General features: G+C 23.8%; 6 protein-coding genes across 6 annotated transcripts; 5 read left to right on the top strand and 1 right to left on the bottom strand.

Moving 5' to 3' along the window:
* Positions 1–3: 3 nt before the first annotated feature.
* On the bottom strand, positions 4–1,509 carry OCT59_001794 (uncharacterized protein; the record flags this gene model as incomplete). Its single annotated transcript, XM_066144084.1, has 1 exon — positions 4–1,509. One exon carries the CDS (start codon positions 1,507–1,509, stop codon positions 4–6), a length of 1,506 nt encoding a protein of 501 aa, XP_065995283.1.
* A 1,419-nt stretch (positions 1,510–2,928) lies between these two features.
* OCT59_001793 (uncharacterized protein) lies at positions 2,929–4,535 on the top strand (the record flags this gene model as incomplete). Its single annotated transcript, XM_025324229.1, has 2 exons — positions 2,929–3,191; positions 3,272–4,535. 2 exons carry the CDS (start codon positions 2,929–2,931, stop codon positions 4,533–4,535), a joined length of 1,527 nt encoding a protein of 508 aa, XP_025187426.1.
* A 1,804-nt stretch (positions 4,536–6,339) lies between these two features.
* On the top strand, positions 6,340–8,314 carry OCT59_001792 (uncharacterized protein; the record flags this gene model as incomplete). The annotated part of the gene is made up of 6 exons (XM_025331466.2): positions 6,340–6,414; positions 6,506–6,982; positions 7,078–7,993; positions 8,068–8,088; positions 8,167–8,202; positions 8,271–8,314. The coding sequence occupies 6 exons, from the start codon at positions 6,340–6,342 to the stop codon at positions 8,312–8,314; spliced, it is 1,569 nt and encodes a 522-aa protein (XP_025187425.1).
* Positions 8,315–10,542: 2,228 nt separating this feature from the next.
* OCT59_001791 (uncharacterized protein) lies at positions 10,543–11,481 on the top strand (the record flags this gene model as incomplete). Its single annotated transcript, XM_066144082.1, has 6 exons — positions 10,543–10,605; positions 10,876–10,904; positions 11,074–11,093; positions 11,174–11,208; positions 11,302–11,310; positions 11,434–11,481. 6 exons carry the CDS (start codon positions 10,543–10,545, stop codon positions 11,479–11,481), a joined length of 204 nt encoding a protein of 67 aa, XP_065995282.1.
* A 3,584-nt stretch (positions 11,482–15,065) lies between these two features.
* OCT59_001790 (uncharacterized protein) lies at positions 15,066–15,443 on the top strand (the record flags this gene model as incomplete). Its single annotated transcript, XM_066144081.1, has 2 exons — positions 15,066–15,125; positions 15,207–15,443. The coding sequence occupies 2 exons, from the start codon at positions 15,066–15,068 to the stop codon at positions 15,441–15,443; spliced, it is 297 nt and encodes a 98-aa protein (XP_065995281.1).
* Positions 15,444–16,198: 755 nt separating this feature from the next.
* On the top strand, positions 16,199–16,888 carry OCT59_001789 (uncharacterized protein; the record flags this gene model as incomplete). The annotated part of the gene is made up of 4 exons (XM_025324228.2): positions 16,199–16,571; positions 16,642–16,662; positions 16,744–16,782; positions 16,845–16,888. The coding sequence occupies 4 exons, from the start codon at positions 16,199–16,201 to the stop codon at positions 16,886–16,888; spliced, it is 477 nt and encodes a 158-aa protein (XP_025187424.2).
* Positions 16,889–17,274: the final 386 nt, after the last annotated feature.

Raw genomic sequence — 17,274 nt, 5'->3', positions numbered from 1 at the left:
AACTTATAATATATTAAAATTATAATTAATTTCACTTATAAGAAGACTATGTTTAAAATCTTTAATTATTCCAATTCTTTTATATTTATTAATCAAATTTTTATAATTTTCTTCTTCATAAATAGAATCAGATGTAAATATTGAAAGTTTAGATTTATCAAACCATTTTTCTAAAAATTCTTCCAAACTTTCTAAAGAAAATTTAAAATCATCATAAAATCTAATTTCTTTTAAATTAATTAATTCAGATCTAATTAAAATTTTTAATAAAATTTCACCACTTTCATAAATTTCTTCAATAGTTTCAATTTTATCCATATTACATATAACTAATAATAAAGATTTTAAATTTTTACAAATTTTTAATAATTTTTCAAATTCAGTAAAATGTTCTTTTGATGGTGAAAATGGTATTGATAAATATTCAATTGAAGGACAATTCTCATAAATTTTACGAATAAAATTTAGAGAATTTTTATTAAAACTACCATATTCACATTCAATAATATCATAAGGTCTAAATAAAATTTTCTTAAGACTTCTTCCACCATTTTCAATTATACTAGAAATTACATTTAATTTATTCCATTCTATATTGAGGATTTCAAGATCATTATAAACTTGTAATTTCAATTTTTCTAATTGTTCTTCAGTAAAAAAGAAAAAATCATCAATTATTAATATTTTTAATTTATAAAATTTTGAAAGTATCTGTTGAAGTAATATATGATCAATACCCTCTATATATTGAAAATATACTCTTAAATAATTAAGACTATCAGCCTTTTTTTCTAATGCAAGAAAAATTTTTTCATAAGGATCTTCTGTAAGATAATCATAATCAATATCATCATTCCATTCAAAATGTTTTAAATTCCTCTGAACCTCAATTAATTTGGCAATCCCATGATTAGGCTTTGAGTCTATATTATTAATGATAAGTTTCTGTATATATTGACAAGATTGTGATAATCCATAAAAGTATGAAGAATTTATTGATGTATCACAATATAATTCACAAAGTGACTCAAGACGAATTTTAGCTTCAGGAAAATAAAATATTTGATGTTTAATTAATTTCATATCAAAATATTTCAATTCTGGACATTTTTTAATAAAGAGATGATAAAAATTTTGTTGTAAAACAAATTGATTATAAGTTAAAGAAGTTCCAATAGAAATTATCATATCAATAATTTTTATATTAATACTTCTACAATAAGATAAATAATCAAACAAGATCAATTTGTTTGAACTTAAAGATAATTTGATTTCTTGATTTGTAATAAATTCTTTGATATCATTAAATAAATAATAAGAAATAATGATGAATAATGAATTTTTATTACTATAATTAATATCATTGTAACACCAAGGATTCCTCCATAAAATTGGAATCACTGTTTCACACCAAAATCTATTGATCATTAAACACGAAAAGAGAGATTTTGAATCTTTCTGTAATTCTTCAAATATTAAGAAAAGAATATCTTTATTGAGTTTGGACATTCTTTTTTTTTTATTAAAAAAAAAAAGGTTTAAAAAATAATCTTTTTTATAATTAAAATTTCAAAGTATTTTTTTTTAAAAAAAAAATTTTTAAATATAAAATATATTAACTGTTAAGATTTTTTTTTTTTAAAAAAAAAAAAGTATTTTTCTTTATGTGTAATAGAATAACGGAATCAGCTCCGATCAATTTGCCAAATTAGGATGATACTGTGTGACCATTAAACTATGATCAAAATGATACAAGTAATGTTTCACAATAGCGAAAATAAATAAACAAATATTACGCCAAATATTAAATGATCGCCTATTAAATAAATCCGAAAAGAATTTTAAATAATGACTTTATACAACCGTGATAATTAAAGTGATAAGCACAAAAATTTACTACGCCAGGATACTTAGACACGTGGCAGTGATCAATATAAATGTTGAAAATATAAATTTAGTAAAATGAGATATTCTTTTAATACCTAGCCGAGAACCAATATACTTTTGCCGCCTTGCTACATATGTTGTTCAAATGATATTTTATATAAAGGTAGTTCCTTGTACTCTTGTTATGTAAGTAATTTTTGTCCCTACTTGATAAGTTTAATTAAAACTTGGTTAAATGTTCTATCCGGCCTAATTCTGTAAATGATCTTTATTTGGAGTTTCGTTTCGATATAAATAATATTTTTTATCTATTAAGAAAGATTAAAAAAATTTTATTATTCAATTTAATTTACGGTAAAATTATGGAATTAATATAATAAAAAGTAAAAAAATAAAATAAGCTCAATTATAATCGTTAGTGTAAAGACAATATTGCGGAGTGCATACTTTTAATTGTGTGTAAACTTATATCTCAACATGTATAGTTACATGTAATGTTTCCAATATAAAAGTTTCTAATTAATATTCTCAATTATCTTCAAGATATTCTATAATCAATAATCATTATATTCATCAAAGATGAAACACGCAAATTATTACCTTATTGGTAATATAATTATTTGATTAACAAACTTTTAGTAAATTTAATTGATTTATTCACTACGGCCCTACCAAAAAGGATTTCCTACCATACTCCAATTACTCCATCCATAAAAATATAAAAATTATACATGACACTATAATAACCAACTGCGGTAAAATGACTCACGTAAATAGAGATTTTTTCCATGAGTCATTGGCAAATTTTTAATATGTAAAAAAGTTTGTACGACAATTAAAACCAGTTCCTATTATACAAAAACCCTGTACATTAAAGAACTATTTAAAAACTGTATATTGAAAATTGATAAAAGATTATATCAATAAAAGGCGTAGCTTTATAGGTATATTGGATGACTAATAATAACATTTACGCGTACGTCAGTAGAAAAAATATATATATAATTAAAAAAAAATCCTCATTCTAAAACGTCGTAAAAAATGAATTCATTGCCTTTAAATAAAAAAATCGTTCAATATACAGATCAAATATATCAAAATAAACTTGATTATGATGTTATTTTTATTTTAGACCAGAAACCTAATGTTAAAAAAATGTTTGGTCATTCTTTTATTCTGAAAGTTAGATCATTTTATTTTAAAACTGTATTTCAATGTACGAATAAAAATTATGAACTTGTAAAAAATTGTTACCAGTTCACATTTCCTGAATATAGTTTTGAAATTTTTGATACAATCTTAAAGTAAGTTATTATTATTTATTATTTTATTTCATTATTTTACATTTAAATTAAATTGTTTACATTATATATATATATAATAGGATTATCTACGGTAAAGAAATAAATGTTTCGACTATGGATTCAGAATTTTTGTTGAATTTATTGGAAGCTTCCGATCGTTTCAAACTATTTGACAAGGTCGATTATCTTCAATCGTACCTTATCGAAGTTCGATCAAGTTGGATATATGATAACATTTTTAAATTGATCCCTACCGCGTTTGAAAATGATAACTTTCATCAATTAAAATCATTTGTTATAGATTTGATCTGTAAGGATACTAAATGGTTTCTAAGTTTGAAGCAATTTAATGATCTACCTGAAAATCAATTGATCAAATTTTTACAAATAAATGATTTATCTATTGAAGAATTTCATGTTTGGAATGCTGTACTCAGTTGGTCATTTAAAAGAAATGCTGATCTCAATGAAAAAAAAGTAATTCAATGGTCTGATAAAGAAATTGATCGGTTTAAAACCACTTTAAAACCATTTATCCCATTTATACGATTCTTTCAGATATCAAGTGTTAAATATTGGGATTATATTCATGAGTTTGATAAAGTTTTACCGGAAGGGCTTGTAAATGAGATTCTTGAATATTATTTCAAAAGTTCTCTACCAGTAAATTACTCTTTATTACCGTTAAGAAATGTTCGAATGATTGATTCGGACATTATTTCATCAGAACAAGCTGAAATAATTTCACTTTGGATTGGAAATAAGAATCCAGAAAAATTAATGGGTTTAGAATGGGATTTTAAATTTAATCTCTTATATAGTACACGAAAATATGGTTATTCAATCAAGAAATTTCATGAATATTGTGATAATAAAGGTGCTACAATAGTATTAGTTAAAACTGAAATTACAGATGAGATCATTGGTGGCTATAATCCTATTTCTTGGGGAAATGATAGTAATATTGAATCAGTAGATTCACCAAGATATTTACCTGATGATGACGAGCTGATGGATATGGAAGAAAACAATAACACATCTAATAATGATTCATATGCTTTCTTATTTTTTTTTAACAAGAATGGTAAAAATAAGATGGGAAAAATTAATTCATCAGATATTTCTTATTTTATTCATAACTGTAACGATTGTGGTCCATGTTTCGGTACAACTGATTTATGGATTACTCCCAAGGAAGCTCATTCGGATGAACATAATATTGCTTATCAACCTTTATCAAATTTTGGGTATCATAGAAAAGATTGTTACGATATTGAACTAAGAGAGGAACCAGGTGGTTTTCAAATTGTAGATTATGAAGTATTTCAAGTGGTTCATGTCTAAAAAAAATAATATGACAAAAGATGAAGAAATTTATTTATAAAATAATTTTTGCTAATATTTTTTTTATGTAATTCTTTTTTTCTTTTTCATGTAATATCAATTTTTAACTTTTATAATAAAGAAACCGTTTGTAAATAATTTAGATAGTTTACAAAGCTTTTCATACTACATTAATAAAATTATTGTACCAATATTATGAAAATTTTATTATTTAGTTTCATTCAATCGTTTGATTGACAATTCCATGCAATTGTAACAAATATTTTATTTTTATTTTCGATGAATACTATTTATAGCAAATTATTAATGTTACACACGTTGAATTCCTTTAAAAAAAATTTTTTATATCATTTTATAATATGGTTAACGTTATCTTTAAATTCACTAAGTTGTATCCTACATTTATATAATATAATTATTATGGACTCATCAAAAATGAATCCTAAAGAAAATCTAAGAAATTTATGGAAAATAATCAGTTCACAGCGTCATTTTCTATGGCGATCAATAAGGAGTGATGATTTTTCGGCATAACGGCAATAAATTTATCCGCAATATGTCTGGATCAGCGACGGGTCATTCGGGTCAAGGACTCAAGGGAATCAAGAAGATTGATAGACCTTTTGCATCAAAATTTACATTTATACGGTCGGGCAGGTCGTCTGCGGAAATGTTTAGTTTTAAGTATAGTTTTTGATCAGAAGAATTTATTTTTAGTTTTTTTGTTGTTTGTAGTATTACCACGTAAGGCATTATAATTCTATAAATTCTAATTTATGTTTGATTTTGATAAGACGGTGTTTAACAATAAAATAATAATAATAAAAAAAAGGTGTAGACTTTTAATTTTTTTTTTTTTGCATAACCCCAAGGCTGTGAGTGTAACCATACATGTAAGTTTATGTAAAAGAAATTTACAAAACTTACGCAAGTTTATATATATATTTTAATTTTAGTTATTATTTTTATATAATTTTTATAATTTAAATTCAATTAATTTTAATAAATTTATTTAAAATTTATTTTAGGGAATAAATAATTTAAATTTTGATTATATTTTCATATAATTATTTTATGAGGCTTTTTGATATAATAGCGAATTAACAATAGATCAAGCAAAAATAGAATTATTAGTATAACCAAGTGCTTAAATAATTATGAAAACATCAATAAAGTCTCTTTATCTTAACGAATTTAATTTTATTAAAACATTAGAAAAAAACTGAGAAATGGTTTAAATTATTTTTTAGAAATGATCCTGTAACTATGTAAAAATTTTTATTGGCTTTACTAATTTTACTCCATAATTTTTTCATTGAGGAATTCATCTTTGGTAGTTCATACATGGATGATCGACATTCCGATCAATAGCGTAACAATCATAAGGTTACTATAAATAGAATTTTTATATCAAATTTTGAATGTTACACATGTTGCACAATGGCTTATTTGTGAATAAATTTGTCTGAACTCAGTAATTTTGAAAAAATTTTTACGCTTCATTTTATTATATAACTAACATTATCTTTGAAAATCATGCTAACCATTTGGATGCAATAAAAAATGAAAATATTTATTACCGTATTTATAATTTTTTTTTTTTACTTCATTAAATTAAATTTTTTATATTCTAAATAGGAAAATAAGTAGAAAAAGTAATTTTATCAAGTTATTTGTGGTTTTTTATAGAATTTATCTAATTAACTTAGATTTTTTTAGACCTTGGACGCTATTTATTTACTTTTCTCCAACAATTTTGATAATTAAATTGCACTTACATATATACAATCCAAATTAATTTATTATGAAAATATCAGAAATAAACCCTAAAGAAAATAAAAGAAATTTATGGAAGAATGTTGATCCTGGTATTTATCAGGTAAAACAATTTATTTTATCATTTAATAATATAACATTATTGAATTTTTAATTTGAATAATAATGTTTTTTTGATCATTTGTCTTTAAAAGTTACATGTTACAATTTCTACTATTGGTTCAACTACTGAATCAGCAGAAGAGATAGATGATAAAATAGTTTATATGGAAGATTTAGAAAAAAGAAAACAAGCATATGGAATATGTGGAGAATGTAATGAACCTGGCACAGGAGAAGATTGGTGTCAACCTTGTAATGCTAAAAGATTTAAGGATAACTTCAAAAATTGGACTAGTGGAAATAAAGATATTGATGAATTCATACAACAATCACAACTTAATGCTGTATACTATAAAAAATATCTTGAATGGATACCTTTTGAAAATTTTAAAGATATTACTTATATTACCAGAGGTGGATTTGGTAAAATTTATTCTGCTAAATGGCCTGAAGGATATCTTGAATATTGGGATATTGAAAATAGAAAATGGGAAAAGTATCATGATGTAAAAGTTGCATTAAAAAGTTTGGATAATTCTTCTTGTATAAGTACAGAATTTTTAAATGAGGTAATTAAAATAAGAAATGCAATCTATTTACTTTTATTTTTATTTGTGTATTATTTATATATTATTAAAAATTTCACTTTCAACATTTTGTTTAGATTAAAACTCATCTTCAGATTTATCTTTATGATGTTATTCAATGTTATGGAATAACTCAAGATCCAAATACAAAGGATTATATGATGGTTTTAGAATATTGTGAATATGGAAATTTGAGAAATTATTATATGACTAATGAATCAAGTTATCATTCAAAAATTGTTGAATTAAAGCGAATTGCAAGTGGGCTTCTAGATATTCATAATTCTGGAAAAATTCATAAAGATTTTCATTCAGGCAATATATTATGTCCTGATGGCCCACCATATATAAGTGATTTAGGAATGTGTCAACCAGCAAATAATGAAAAGCAATCAGTTGAACAAGAAGGAATTTATGGAGTATTACCTTATATGGCACCAGAAGTTTTACGTGGATACCAATATACAAAAGCATCTGATATTTATTCATTTGGAATAATGATAAATGAATATATATCTGAAGAAACTCCTTATAATAATATTCCTCATAATCATGCTTTAGCTATTAAAATATGTAAAGGACTTAGACCAAATATTTTTAAATATACACCAAAATTACTTGCAGATTTGATTACTAAATGTTGGGATGCTAAAGCAGAAAATAGACCAACTGCTAAGGAATTGTATCAAGAACTTTATAAATTATATTATGAAGTTTATGGTGATGATAGCGATACTGAATCTGAAGATAGTGATATCAAATCTCAAGTAAATGACGATACTGAATCTGAAGATAGTGATATCAAATCTCAAGTAAATGACGATGCTGAAACTGAAAATAGTGATATCAAATCTCAAGTAAATGAATATAATGATAAGATCCAATTAAATAGAACAAGTGAAAAAAGATGTAGTAACATTCAAACACACCCACAAGCAATCTATACTAGTAGACTTTTAAGTTTCAAAAATCTTCCAGAACCAGTAAATTCAGGTAGTTTAATTTAAATTTACTTTGATAGCAGAAAATAAATTTATGTTTCTAATTACAATATTTTTTTTTAATAGGTGCTATTCAATTAACATTATGTAAGTAATATATTTATCAGTAACCAGTATAATTAATATTATTCTTATTTTTTTAACATTATATTAAACTAATATTAGTATCAGAAGGTTTTGATTGTCAATTAGACGAATTAGGTAAGATATTTATTCTTTAGTTCTTTGTTTTGCTTAATATTTATTAATTTCAGTTACTTATTTTGTAGATCTTAATGAAATTAATCAAGATGAAGAAAATGATATTGAATGATTTTTTTTTATGAGAATCAAAGAATTTAGTATAATCAAAATTATATTACTAAATTATTTCTTTTATACTAGCTATTACTATTTATGGGTTTTGAATGGTTTAATAAAAATAAATTATAAATTGGTTAGCTATTGATTGTTCATTTATGGCAAATTAATTTATCATTAAACTAACTTTATTTGACGTAAAAAGATTTAATATGCAGTGCGTAATGTGATGTCAGTTTAAATTATTACTTTTTGAATAAATTTATTATTATTTTTTTTTTACATTACTATGTTTAAAAAATAATTTCAAAATTTTTACAAAAATGTTTTGAAAGATTTTAATTGATGAATTATAAAATGGTGAATTATACTAAATTACTTGAAATATTTTTGATTGCAAATTATACTAAAACTAATGTAAAAACAGAACAAAAACACTAATGAAAGGATTATTAAATTAAACAAGGATAAAAAATGAAACAAATCAAAATAAAAGAAAGATAAAGGAAAATCCAAAGTGAAACAATAATAACAATAATAAAAGAATCAAATGATGAAGTTAAATCGACAAAAAAGGAAACTAAGTGAAATTATAATTGAAAAAAGAAATCTGAGCACAAAGTATAAAACGAATATAAGATGAAAGTAATTCGATCCTAATAAAAATTTATAATTGATTAGTAAGTTGATATTGTTTCATGTTCATTATCTTTTCATTAGAGATATTTTTATTACCTTTTTCGGAAATGTTGAAAATTTGGATATTGATCATTTAGATATACCGAGAATATAACAAAAAGAAAATAAATCATTTTAGATTGTCAATATTTCTGATGAAAATGACGATTTATGAAATTTCTTTTTATTACTATAGTAATAAAAATGAAATGTGTTAATTGCCGATCCGTTTAAGAATGGCACTATCGTATATATAAAATACATATAGCTTTTAAATCTGACGCGCGTACAATGTAAAGTCATTCTTTTCCATAGTAAAGTTATAATTTTTTTAACATATTATTTTTCCTTGGGTTTTTTTTACATATATTATATGATTTTTATTAAAAAATATTGAGTTATCGCAGTTTTAGTATTTGTGAATTTATTGCCAACTATGCAATTTTCGTTAAATTTCACCCTGCACATATAATGCTAAAAAAGTAAAAATTGTGCCAATATTAAACGAATTGACAATTAAATAATTAATAAATGGTTTTTTTTAGTAATTTAAAGTTGGTTGATTGTTACTATAAGTCATTTGTTGATATTTAAATATAATAATATAATAAAAAGTTATCAAAATTCGCATATAAAAGTTAAATCTGACGCGCGTGAAATGTAAAGTTGTTTTTTTCAATAATAAAGGTACAAATATTTTAGCATATTATTTTTCCTTGGGGTTTTTTACATATATTATATAATTTTTATTATATATAATGAATTATTCCCTTCTCTAGTATTATGTAGTTTTCTTACAATTGTGCGATTTTTGCTTAAATTTAACCGTTAATTAACCCCGAAAAAAGTGCCGATTTTAAACGGATCAGCAATTAAATTTGTTGTTCATGTGTAATAAATGTCTAGAAAAGCACCATTTTGTTTAATTTTCATTTTTTTGTAATAAGACATAAATCGGACAAAATGGTGCTTTTTTAGACACTTATTACACATGAACAACAAATTTAATACATTTCGTTTTTATAGGGCTAATTTATTTGTAAGTGAAATTATTCATAATGATAAGTTGACATAAGATATTCATTGCTAAAATCTGTGATTTTATGACATCGCTTTCACTATAGTATCACGTAAGTTGTGATTTTAGTAACGTGACAATGCATTGTACATTAATACGAAATTGCAATACACCTACGCTACAATACTGTGGTTGCGTTGTTTGATATATTGTGACTATATCATAAATATGGATTTTTATTATATTAAAACTTTTAAAGTATTATTTTTTTCATTTTTATAATATTGATGTTGAAAATGCAGCTACAATGCTTATAATTGCATAGCAACGGTAATAATACTATACTATACTAAAATGATCACTTGTTTTATGCGCAGATATTTATGCTTATTGGCTAATGCAAGACCACTCCAAAAAAAAAATTTTAATAATAATTTCTTAAAGTATTTCTGAATACCATTTTTTTATTATTATTATTTTTATATTAAACCTTACTCCCTCTTTCTGTCACTATAAATGCAATGGCTCTCCCCTTATAGGCACTAATGGCTTCTACTCATTTACAAGAGGAGGGGCTTTTCGTAAAGTTATTAGATATATATGTGTATGTATGAGCACATATATACATACAGTATCTAAAAAAAAAAAAAATCAATTTCGGGGGGAGTCCCTTATTTATATAAAACTATGTATCATGTGATTCACATGACAATTTTAACAGATCAGTCACTTTTTTTAAAAAAAAACTTTAACGAAACTTTTTCCTTTCTCACAGCCTCAACTTTTCCCTTCCACCTTTTCTCTTCCTTTCGTCTCACCCTCTTTAACAAAATCTTTAGCAAAACGTTTAATAACGTTTTGATACTTTTCTTTATTAGACAAAAATTATTGGGATAGCAGGATTCTGGTAAGATTTTTTTTCATTTTTTTCATTATTTTTAATGTTGTAATCTAATGATTCATTTTTTTCTTTCTTTAGATATTTTTCAAGTTTCTTTGGGAGACATTTAAATAAAGTTTTTTATTTATTTTCCATCAGATCCTAACAGTTCATTTCTTTCTCTTTTTTTAGGTAGTTCTTTTGTATTTTCTTGCGGTAAGTTTAATTTTTTTTCATTCATTTTTTTTATTTGACGAAAAACTAAAATTTTGTTTTCTTGTTTTTTTCTTTTTTAGACAGTTGGGCCTTTGGACGTGTGAAATTTTCAATGGTTAATTTCTTTTTACTTTTTTAGATATTAAATTTTTTTATTTTAATGAGACATTACTAACTAATATTACATTTTCTTCTTTCTTTTTTTTAGACAGGTAAGGTCTTTGGACGTGAAATTTTCAATGGTATCCTTTTTAGGTTCTTACAGATTAAATTTTTTTCATTTTTTTTTTCATTTAACGAAACTTTTAACTAACATTTCATTTTCATGCCTTTTTTTTAGGTTCTTCCAGATTTTCTTAACACGCAGCCTGGACCTTTTGACATGTGAGACTTCAGTGGAAACTATTTTGATGGAAATTGTATCACTATTGGCATACAATGAATCAAAATGAAAATCTGACTTTGATTCTGGATACAGAAGAACGGATACAAGAATTTAAAACGCTCACTCAATGGTAATGGTAAGTTTCGTAATGAAATTTACATTTTTTCTTAATATTGGAAATGTCCTTAACTCCTTATTCTTTACTTTTTTTGTAGGTATAGAAGGGCTTTGATTGGGTACCTGGAGTTTTGAGACGGTAAGTTTCTTTGCGAAACTAGAAACATTTTTAATGTTTCTTTTATTATTTTTTTATAGGTCTCAGCTTCTTCTAACCTTCTTGTTATTGGACAGATTGTTTTTAAACGTGTAGAATTTCGGTAGGAGGCTACCTTCTTGGGATTATTTTGTTTTAAGGAAAAGTTTATAAATAATTTCATTTTCAGATACTTTTATAAAGAATCATATTATCAATACTAAATAATGTATAATTTAATAGTCAGCTAGCGTAGCAATGTAATATATAGCATTGTTTGCTCTATTAAATATATATGCAAATAAAAATAAATTACTACGTTTTATCTATATGTTTACAATAGTAAAATAGGTATAGTGAAATTGTTTTTACAGTAAATTAGAAGTGTAGTGGCGATACATTTTCTCTCTTTTGCAACACGTCGTATAACGTTCAATAACGACGACATTTACCCCAGTAACGCCACAAAAAATTTCCACCCCCACGTGATTTTTGGCCGGAATTATATGTCTCGGCTGGCATTAAGAAATTAAGCATGTGACAAATAAAGCGTGACAAATAGGATTTTACACCTGGAATACATAGTAAAAACGGAAAACAGGAAGGGTGTACACCGGTGACAAATTTTTTAAGGTCACGTGGGGGTGGAAAAATTTTGTGACGAGCAAAAGATCCAGTAATTACTTTAAATTAAACTCCCTCAAAAACAGCTAAATCACGTGATTTTGGCGCAGTGTCAACGTTGTTTAAAGATATGAACTAATTGGTTAAACGGTTGGTCATTGGTTATGGCTTGACCATTGCATTACCTAATAACTAAAAAAAATATAACAAAGCCTTAAATTTATAATAAAATAAATGATGCATTAAAATCTGTCTTAGTAAGATATCATTTTAGATTACTTTAGTTATACATTGTAAAATTTACTTGAAAAAACTTGTAATTTCTAAATAATTTTGAATGAAATGTTTTCTATGAATAATAAATTTATTTAGCAATAAAAAATCTATTATGACTGGAAAATTTAATGTTTAATTATACCAATTATACCTTAATGTTATTTAATAAATGATGTGTCAGAATTTTTTTAAAATATTAAATAAAAGTGCAACATATATTACATAACACGTAAGGCACTATAATTTTATAAATTCCAATTTATGTTGATTTTGATAAGACGGTGTTTAACAATAAAAATAATAATAATAAATAAAGCGTAGACTTTAAAATTTTTTTTTGCATAACCCCAAGGCTGCGAGTGTAACCATACATGTAAGTTTACGTAAAGAAATCTACGAAACTTACGCAAGTTTATATATATAGTTTAATTTTAATTATATTTATATATAATGTTATAATTTAAATTCAATTAATTTTACTAAATTTATTTTAATTATTTTAAATATATTATAGAGAATAACTGATGATTTAATTTTGATCATATTTACATACTATAATTATTTTATGAGCCTTTTTGATATAATAGCGAATTAACAATAGATTAAGCAAAATAGAATTATTAGCATAACCAAGTGCTCAAATAATTATGAAAATATCAAATAAAGTCTCTTTATCTTAACGTATTTAATTTTATTAAAGCATTAGAAAAAAACTGAGAAATGATCCTGTAATTATCTGCTATGTAAAAAATTTTTATGGCATTCCAATTTTACCCCATAATTTTTCATTGAGGAATTCATCTTTGGTAAGTCATACATGGATCGGCATTACAGGAATCTGACGTTTGAATTAGTCTCCACATAAATAATTGAAATTTGTGACTTGAAATCCCATGCCATATAATTAAAACCCATGACATGCTTCCACGGGGATAATCTTACCACACCACCTCGCGACCTCGCGTCCTCGCGTGTTACGAATATTAATAGTGTTGTTACACTGCAAAAAAATTCTGTCGGTAAATAGGCCGCCGCCATCACGTGACCATGTGACAAAATCATCACCTGTACTACGCGAGGTAGTGTGGTAAGATTCACCCGATCTATTTATGGTCAAAAACTATTTGATCCGTGTGCATTCCAATCAACTAATCAACTAATCAATTTCAGTTATGAAATTTTACCTTAATCGGAATTTTTTTTCGGTACTTACTTTTTTTTCTTTTTTTCAAAAATTTATCTTTTTTTAAACCTATTTCTTTCTATCCTTTTTCTTTCCCCCCAAATTTTTTTTAACTTTTTTTTCTTTTTCTTTCAATTTATTATTATTATTATTAAATAAAGAAATAAAATATTTTATTAAATATATTTACAAAATAATTATTTTTTTTAAAAAAATAAATATAACATGCAGAAAAATTGACCGACGTTGATAGATGATCAAATAGTTTGATTTTCAAATTCATAAAAATCAAAAAAAAATTGATATTTTTAAAATGTTTTATAATTAATTAATTGAAGAAAAAGAAATTGTTGATTTAATAATAGATTATTATAACCAAATTCATATCCGAAATTCTCTAAATAATCACCAGATTTTTGAATAAAGATTTTAATTCAAATGGTTTAGTTAAATTAATAATTTATTGAGTAAAATGAGTATCAAAAGAATAATAATAAATGAAATGAACAGATTCTAATACATTTTAAAATTGTTCAAATATTTTTCTTAAGTTGGTTATAAGTTAAAGATTGACGTAATATAAAGTAATAAGAAATAATTATAAAATTTATAATCTATCTAATTAATAAAAATATTTGTAGTATTTTCATAATATTAAAATTTTTTCGAAAATACTTCTAAAAAATTAATCAATTTTTATTGATAATTATTTTTTCACAATTCCGAATTTCAAACGTCAAATCATTAATATAAATAGCTACATTATTGTAACATAATTTATATCATTCTAATATTATAAATATAATTTAATACATATTATTTTATTATTTTTTGTTGGCTAATTATTACCATATTAAATTCCTAATTATAAACAAAAACTATTGTAACAATCTTTAATTTACTTAGTATTACATTTAATACATTATAATACAATTTGTCTATTTAAACAAACTCATTGGTATGCAACGGATGACTGCTAGTTATTGGCTGAAATTATTTTAATTATTTATTGAAAATTTCCTTTTTTTTCCTATGCCGATCAATAGCGTAACATCATAAGATTATTATAAATAGAATTTTTATATCAATGTTACACATGTTGCACAAGGGCTTATTTGTGATAACAGATAAATTTGTCCGCGCTTCATTTTATTATATAGTTAACATTATCTTTGATTTGATAAATAAAAATTGTAATTTACATATATACAATCCAAATTAATTTAGTATGGTTATGAAATCATATCAAAAATGAACCCTAAAGAATATAAAAGAAATTTATGGAAGGGCGTTTATGCTGGTGAATATCAGGTAAAACAATTCATTAATAATATAACATTATTGAATTTTTAATTTGAATAATAATGTTTTTTAATTATTTATCTTTAAAAGAAACATGTTACAATTTCTACTATTGGTTCAACTACTGAATCAGCAGAAGAGATAAATGATAAAATAGTTTATATGGAAGATTTAGAAAAAAGAAAACAAGTATATGGAATATGTGGAGAATGTAATGAACCTGGCACGGGAGAAGATTGGTGTCAACCTTGTAATGCTAAAAGATTTAAGGATAACTTTAAAAATTGGACTAGTGGAAATAAAGATATTGATAAATTTATACAATAATCCCAACTTAATGCTGTGTACTATAAAAAATATCTTGAATGGATACCTTTTGAAAATTTTAAAGATATTACATATATTACCAGAGGTGGATTTGGTAAAGTCTATTCAGCTGAATGGTCTGAAGGATATATTTATTATTGGAATATTGAAAATCAAAAATGGTTAAGAATTAGTAATGCAAAAGTTGCATTAAAAAGTTTGAATAATTCATCTTATCTAAGTATGGAATTTTTAAATGAGGTAATTAAAATAAGAAATGCAATCTATTTACTTTTATTTTTATTTGTGTATTATTTATATATTATTAAAAATTTCATTTTCAATATTTTCGTTAGATTAAAACTCATCTTCAGATTTATCTTTATGATGTTATTCAATGTTATGGAATAACTCAAGATCCAAATACCAAAGATTATATGATGGTTTTAGAATATTGTGAAGATGGAAATTTGAGAAACTACTATCTCAGTAATGAATCAGATTATAAATCAAAAATCAAAAATTTAATGCAAATTGCAAGAGGACTTTTAGACATTCATAATGCTGGAAAAATTCATAAAGACTTTCATTCAGGTAATATATTATATTATAGTAGTAATTCATATATAAGTGATTTAGGAATGTGTCAACAAGCAAATAATGAAAATCAATCAGTTAAACAAGAAGGAATTTATGGAGTATTACCTTATATGGCACCAGAAGTTTTACGTGGATATCAATATACAAAAGCATCTGATATTTATTCACTTGGAATAATGATGAATGAATATATATCTGAAGAAACTCCTTATAATAATATTCCTCATAATCATGCTTTAGCTATTAAAATATGTAAAGGACTTAGACCAAACATTTTTAAATATACACCAAAATTACTTGCAGATTTGATTACTAAATGTTGGGATGCTAAAGTAGAAAATAGACCAATTACTAAAGAATTATATCAAGAACTTGAAAAATTGTATTATGAACAATCTAAATATCGTTCTCAAATAAATGAATATGGCGACAAAATCAAATTAAACAGAACAAGTGAAAAAAGATCTAGTAACATTCAAACACATCCGCAAGCAATCTATACTAGCAGAATTTTAAATTTCAAGAATCTTCCAGAACCAGTAAATTCAGGTAAATTAATATAACTTACTTTGATAACCAAATAAATGTTTACATTACTAATAACTTTATTTTTTAATAGATGCTATTAAAACAACATTACGTAAGTAATTATTTCTATTTGCAATCAATATAATTAATAGATTTTTATATTGTTTTTAATGTTATGTTAATTAATTTATAGATTATTCAGAATGTTTAGATTGTCAATTGGACGAATTAGGTAAATTATTTATTCTTTAGTTCTTTATTTTGCTAATATTTATTAATTTACTTATTTTGTAGACCTTAATGAAATTAATCAAGATGAAGAAAATAATATTGAATGATTTTTTTTATAAAAATAAAAGAATTTAGTTTAATTAAAATTATATTAATTATTAGCTATTATTTATGGTTTTATATGTAGTACTTTGGTTTAATAAAAATAAATAAATTATAAATTGGCTAGCTAGTATTGATTGTTCATTTATGGCAAATTAATTTTATCATTAAACTAACTTTATTTTGATGTAAAAGATTTAATATACTGTACAGTACGTAATGTAGGGTCAGATTAATTATCACTTTTTGAATAAATTTATTATTAGTATTTTTTTACATGATTATGTTTAAATGAAAAATAATTTCGAGATTTTTACAAAAATGTTTTAAAAGTTAAATTATAAAATGGAGAATTATACTAAATTATTTGAAATATTTTTGATTGCACATT

The sequence above is a fragment of the Rhizophagus irregularis genome, chromosome 10, assembly GCF_026210795.1.
Source record: "Rhizophagus irregularis chromosome 10, complete sequence".
NCBI lineage: Eukaryota > Fungi > Glomeromycota > Glomeromycetes > Glomerales > Glomeraceae > Rhizophagus > Rhizophagus irregularis.
This window is presented reverse-complemented; position numbering and strand designations above follow the sequence as displayed.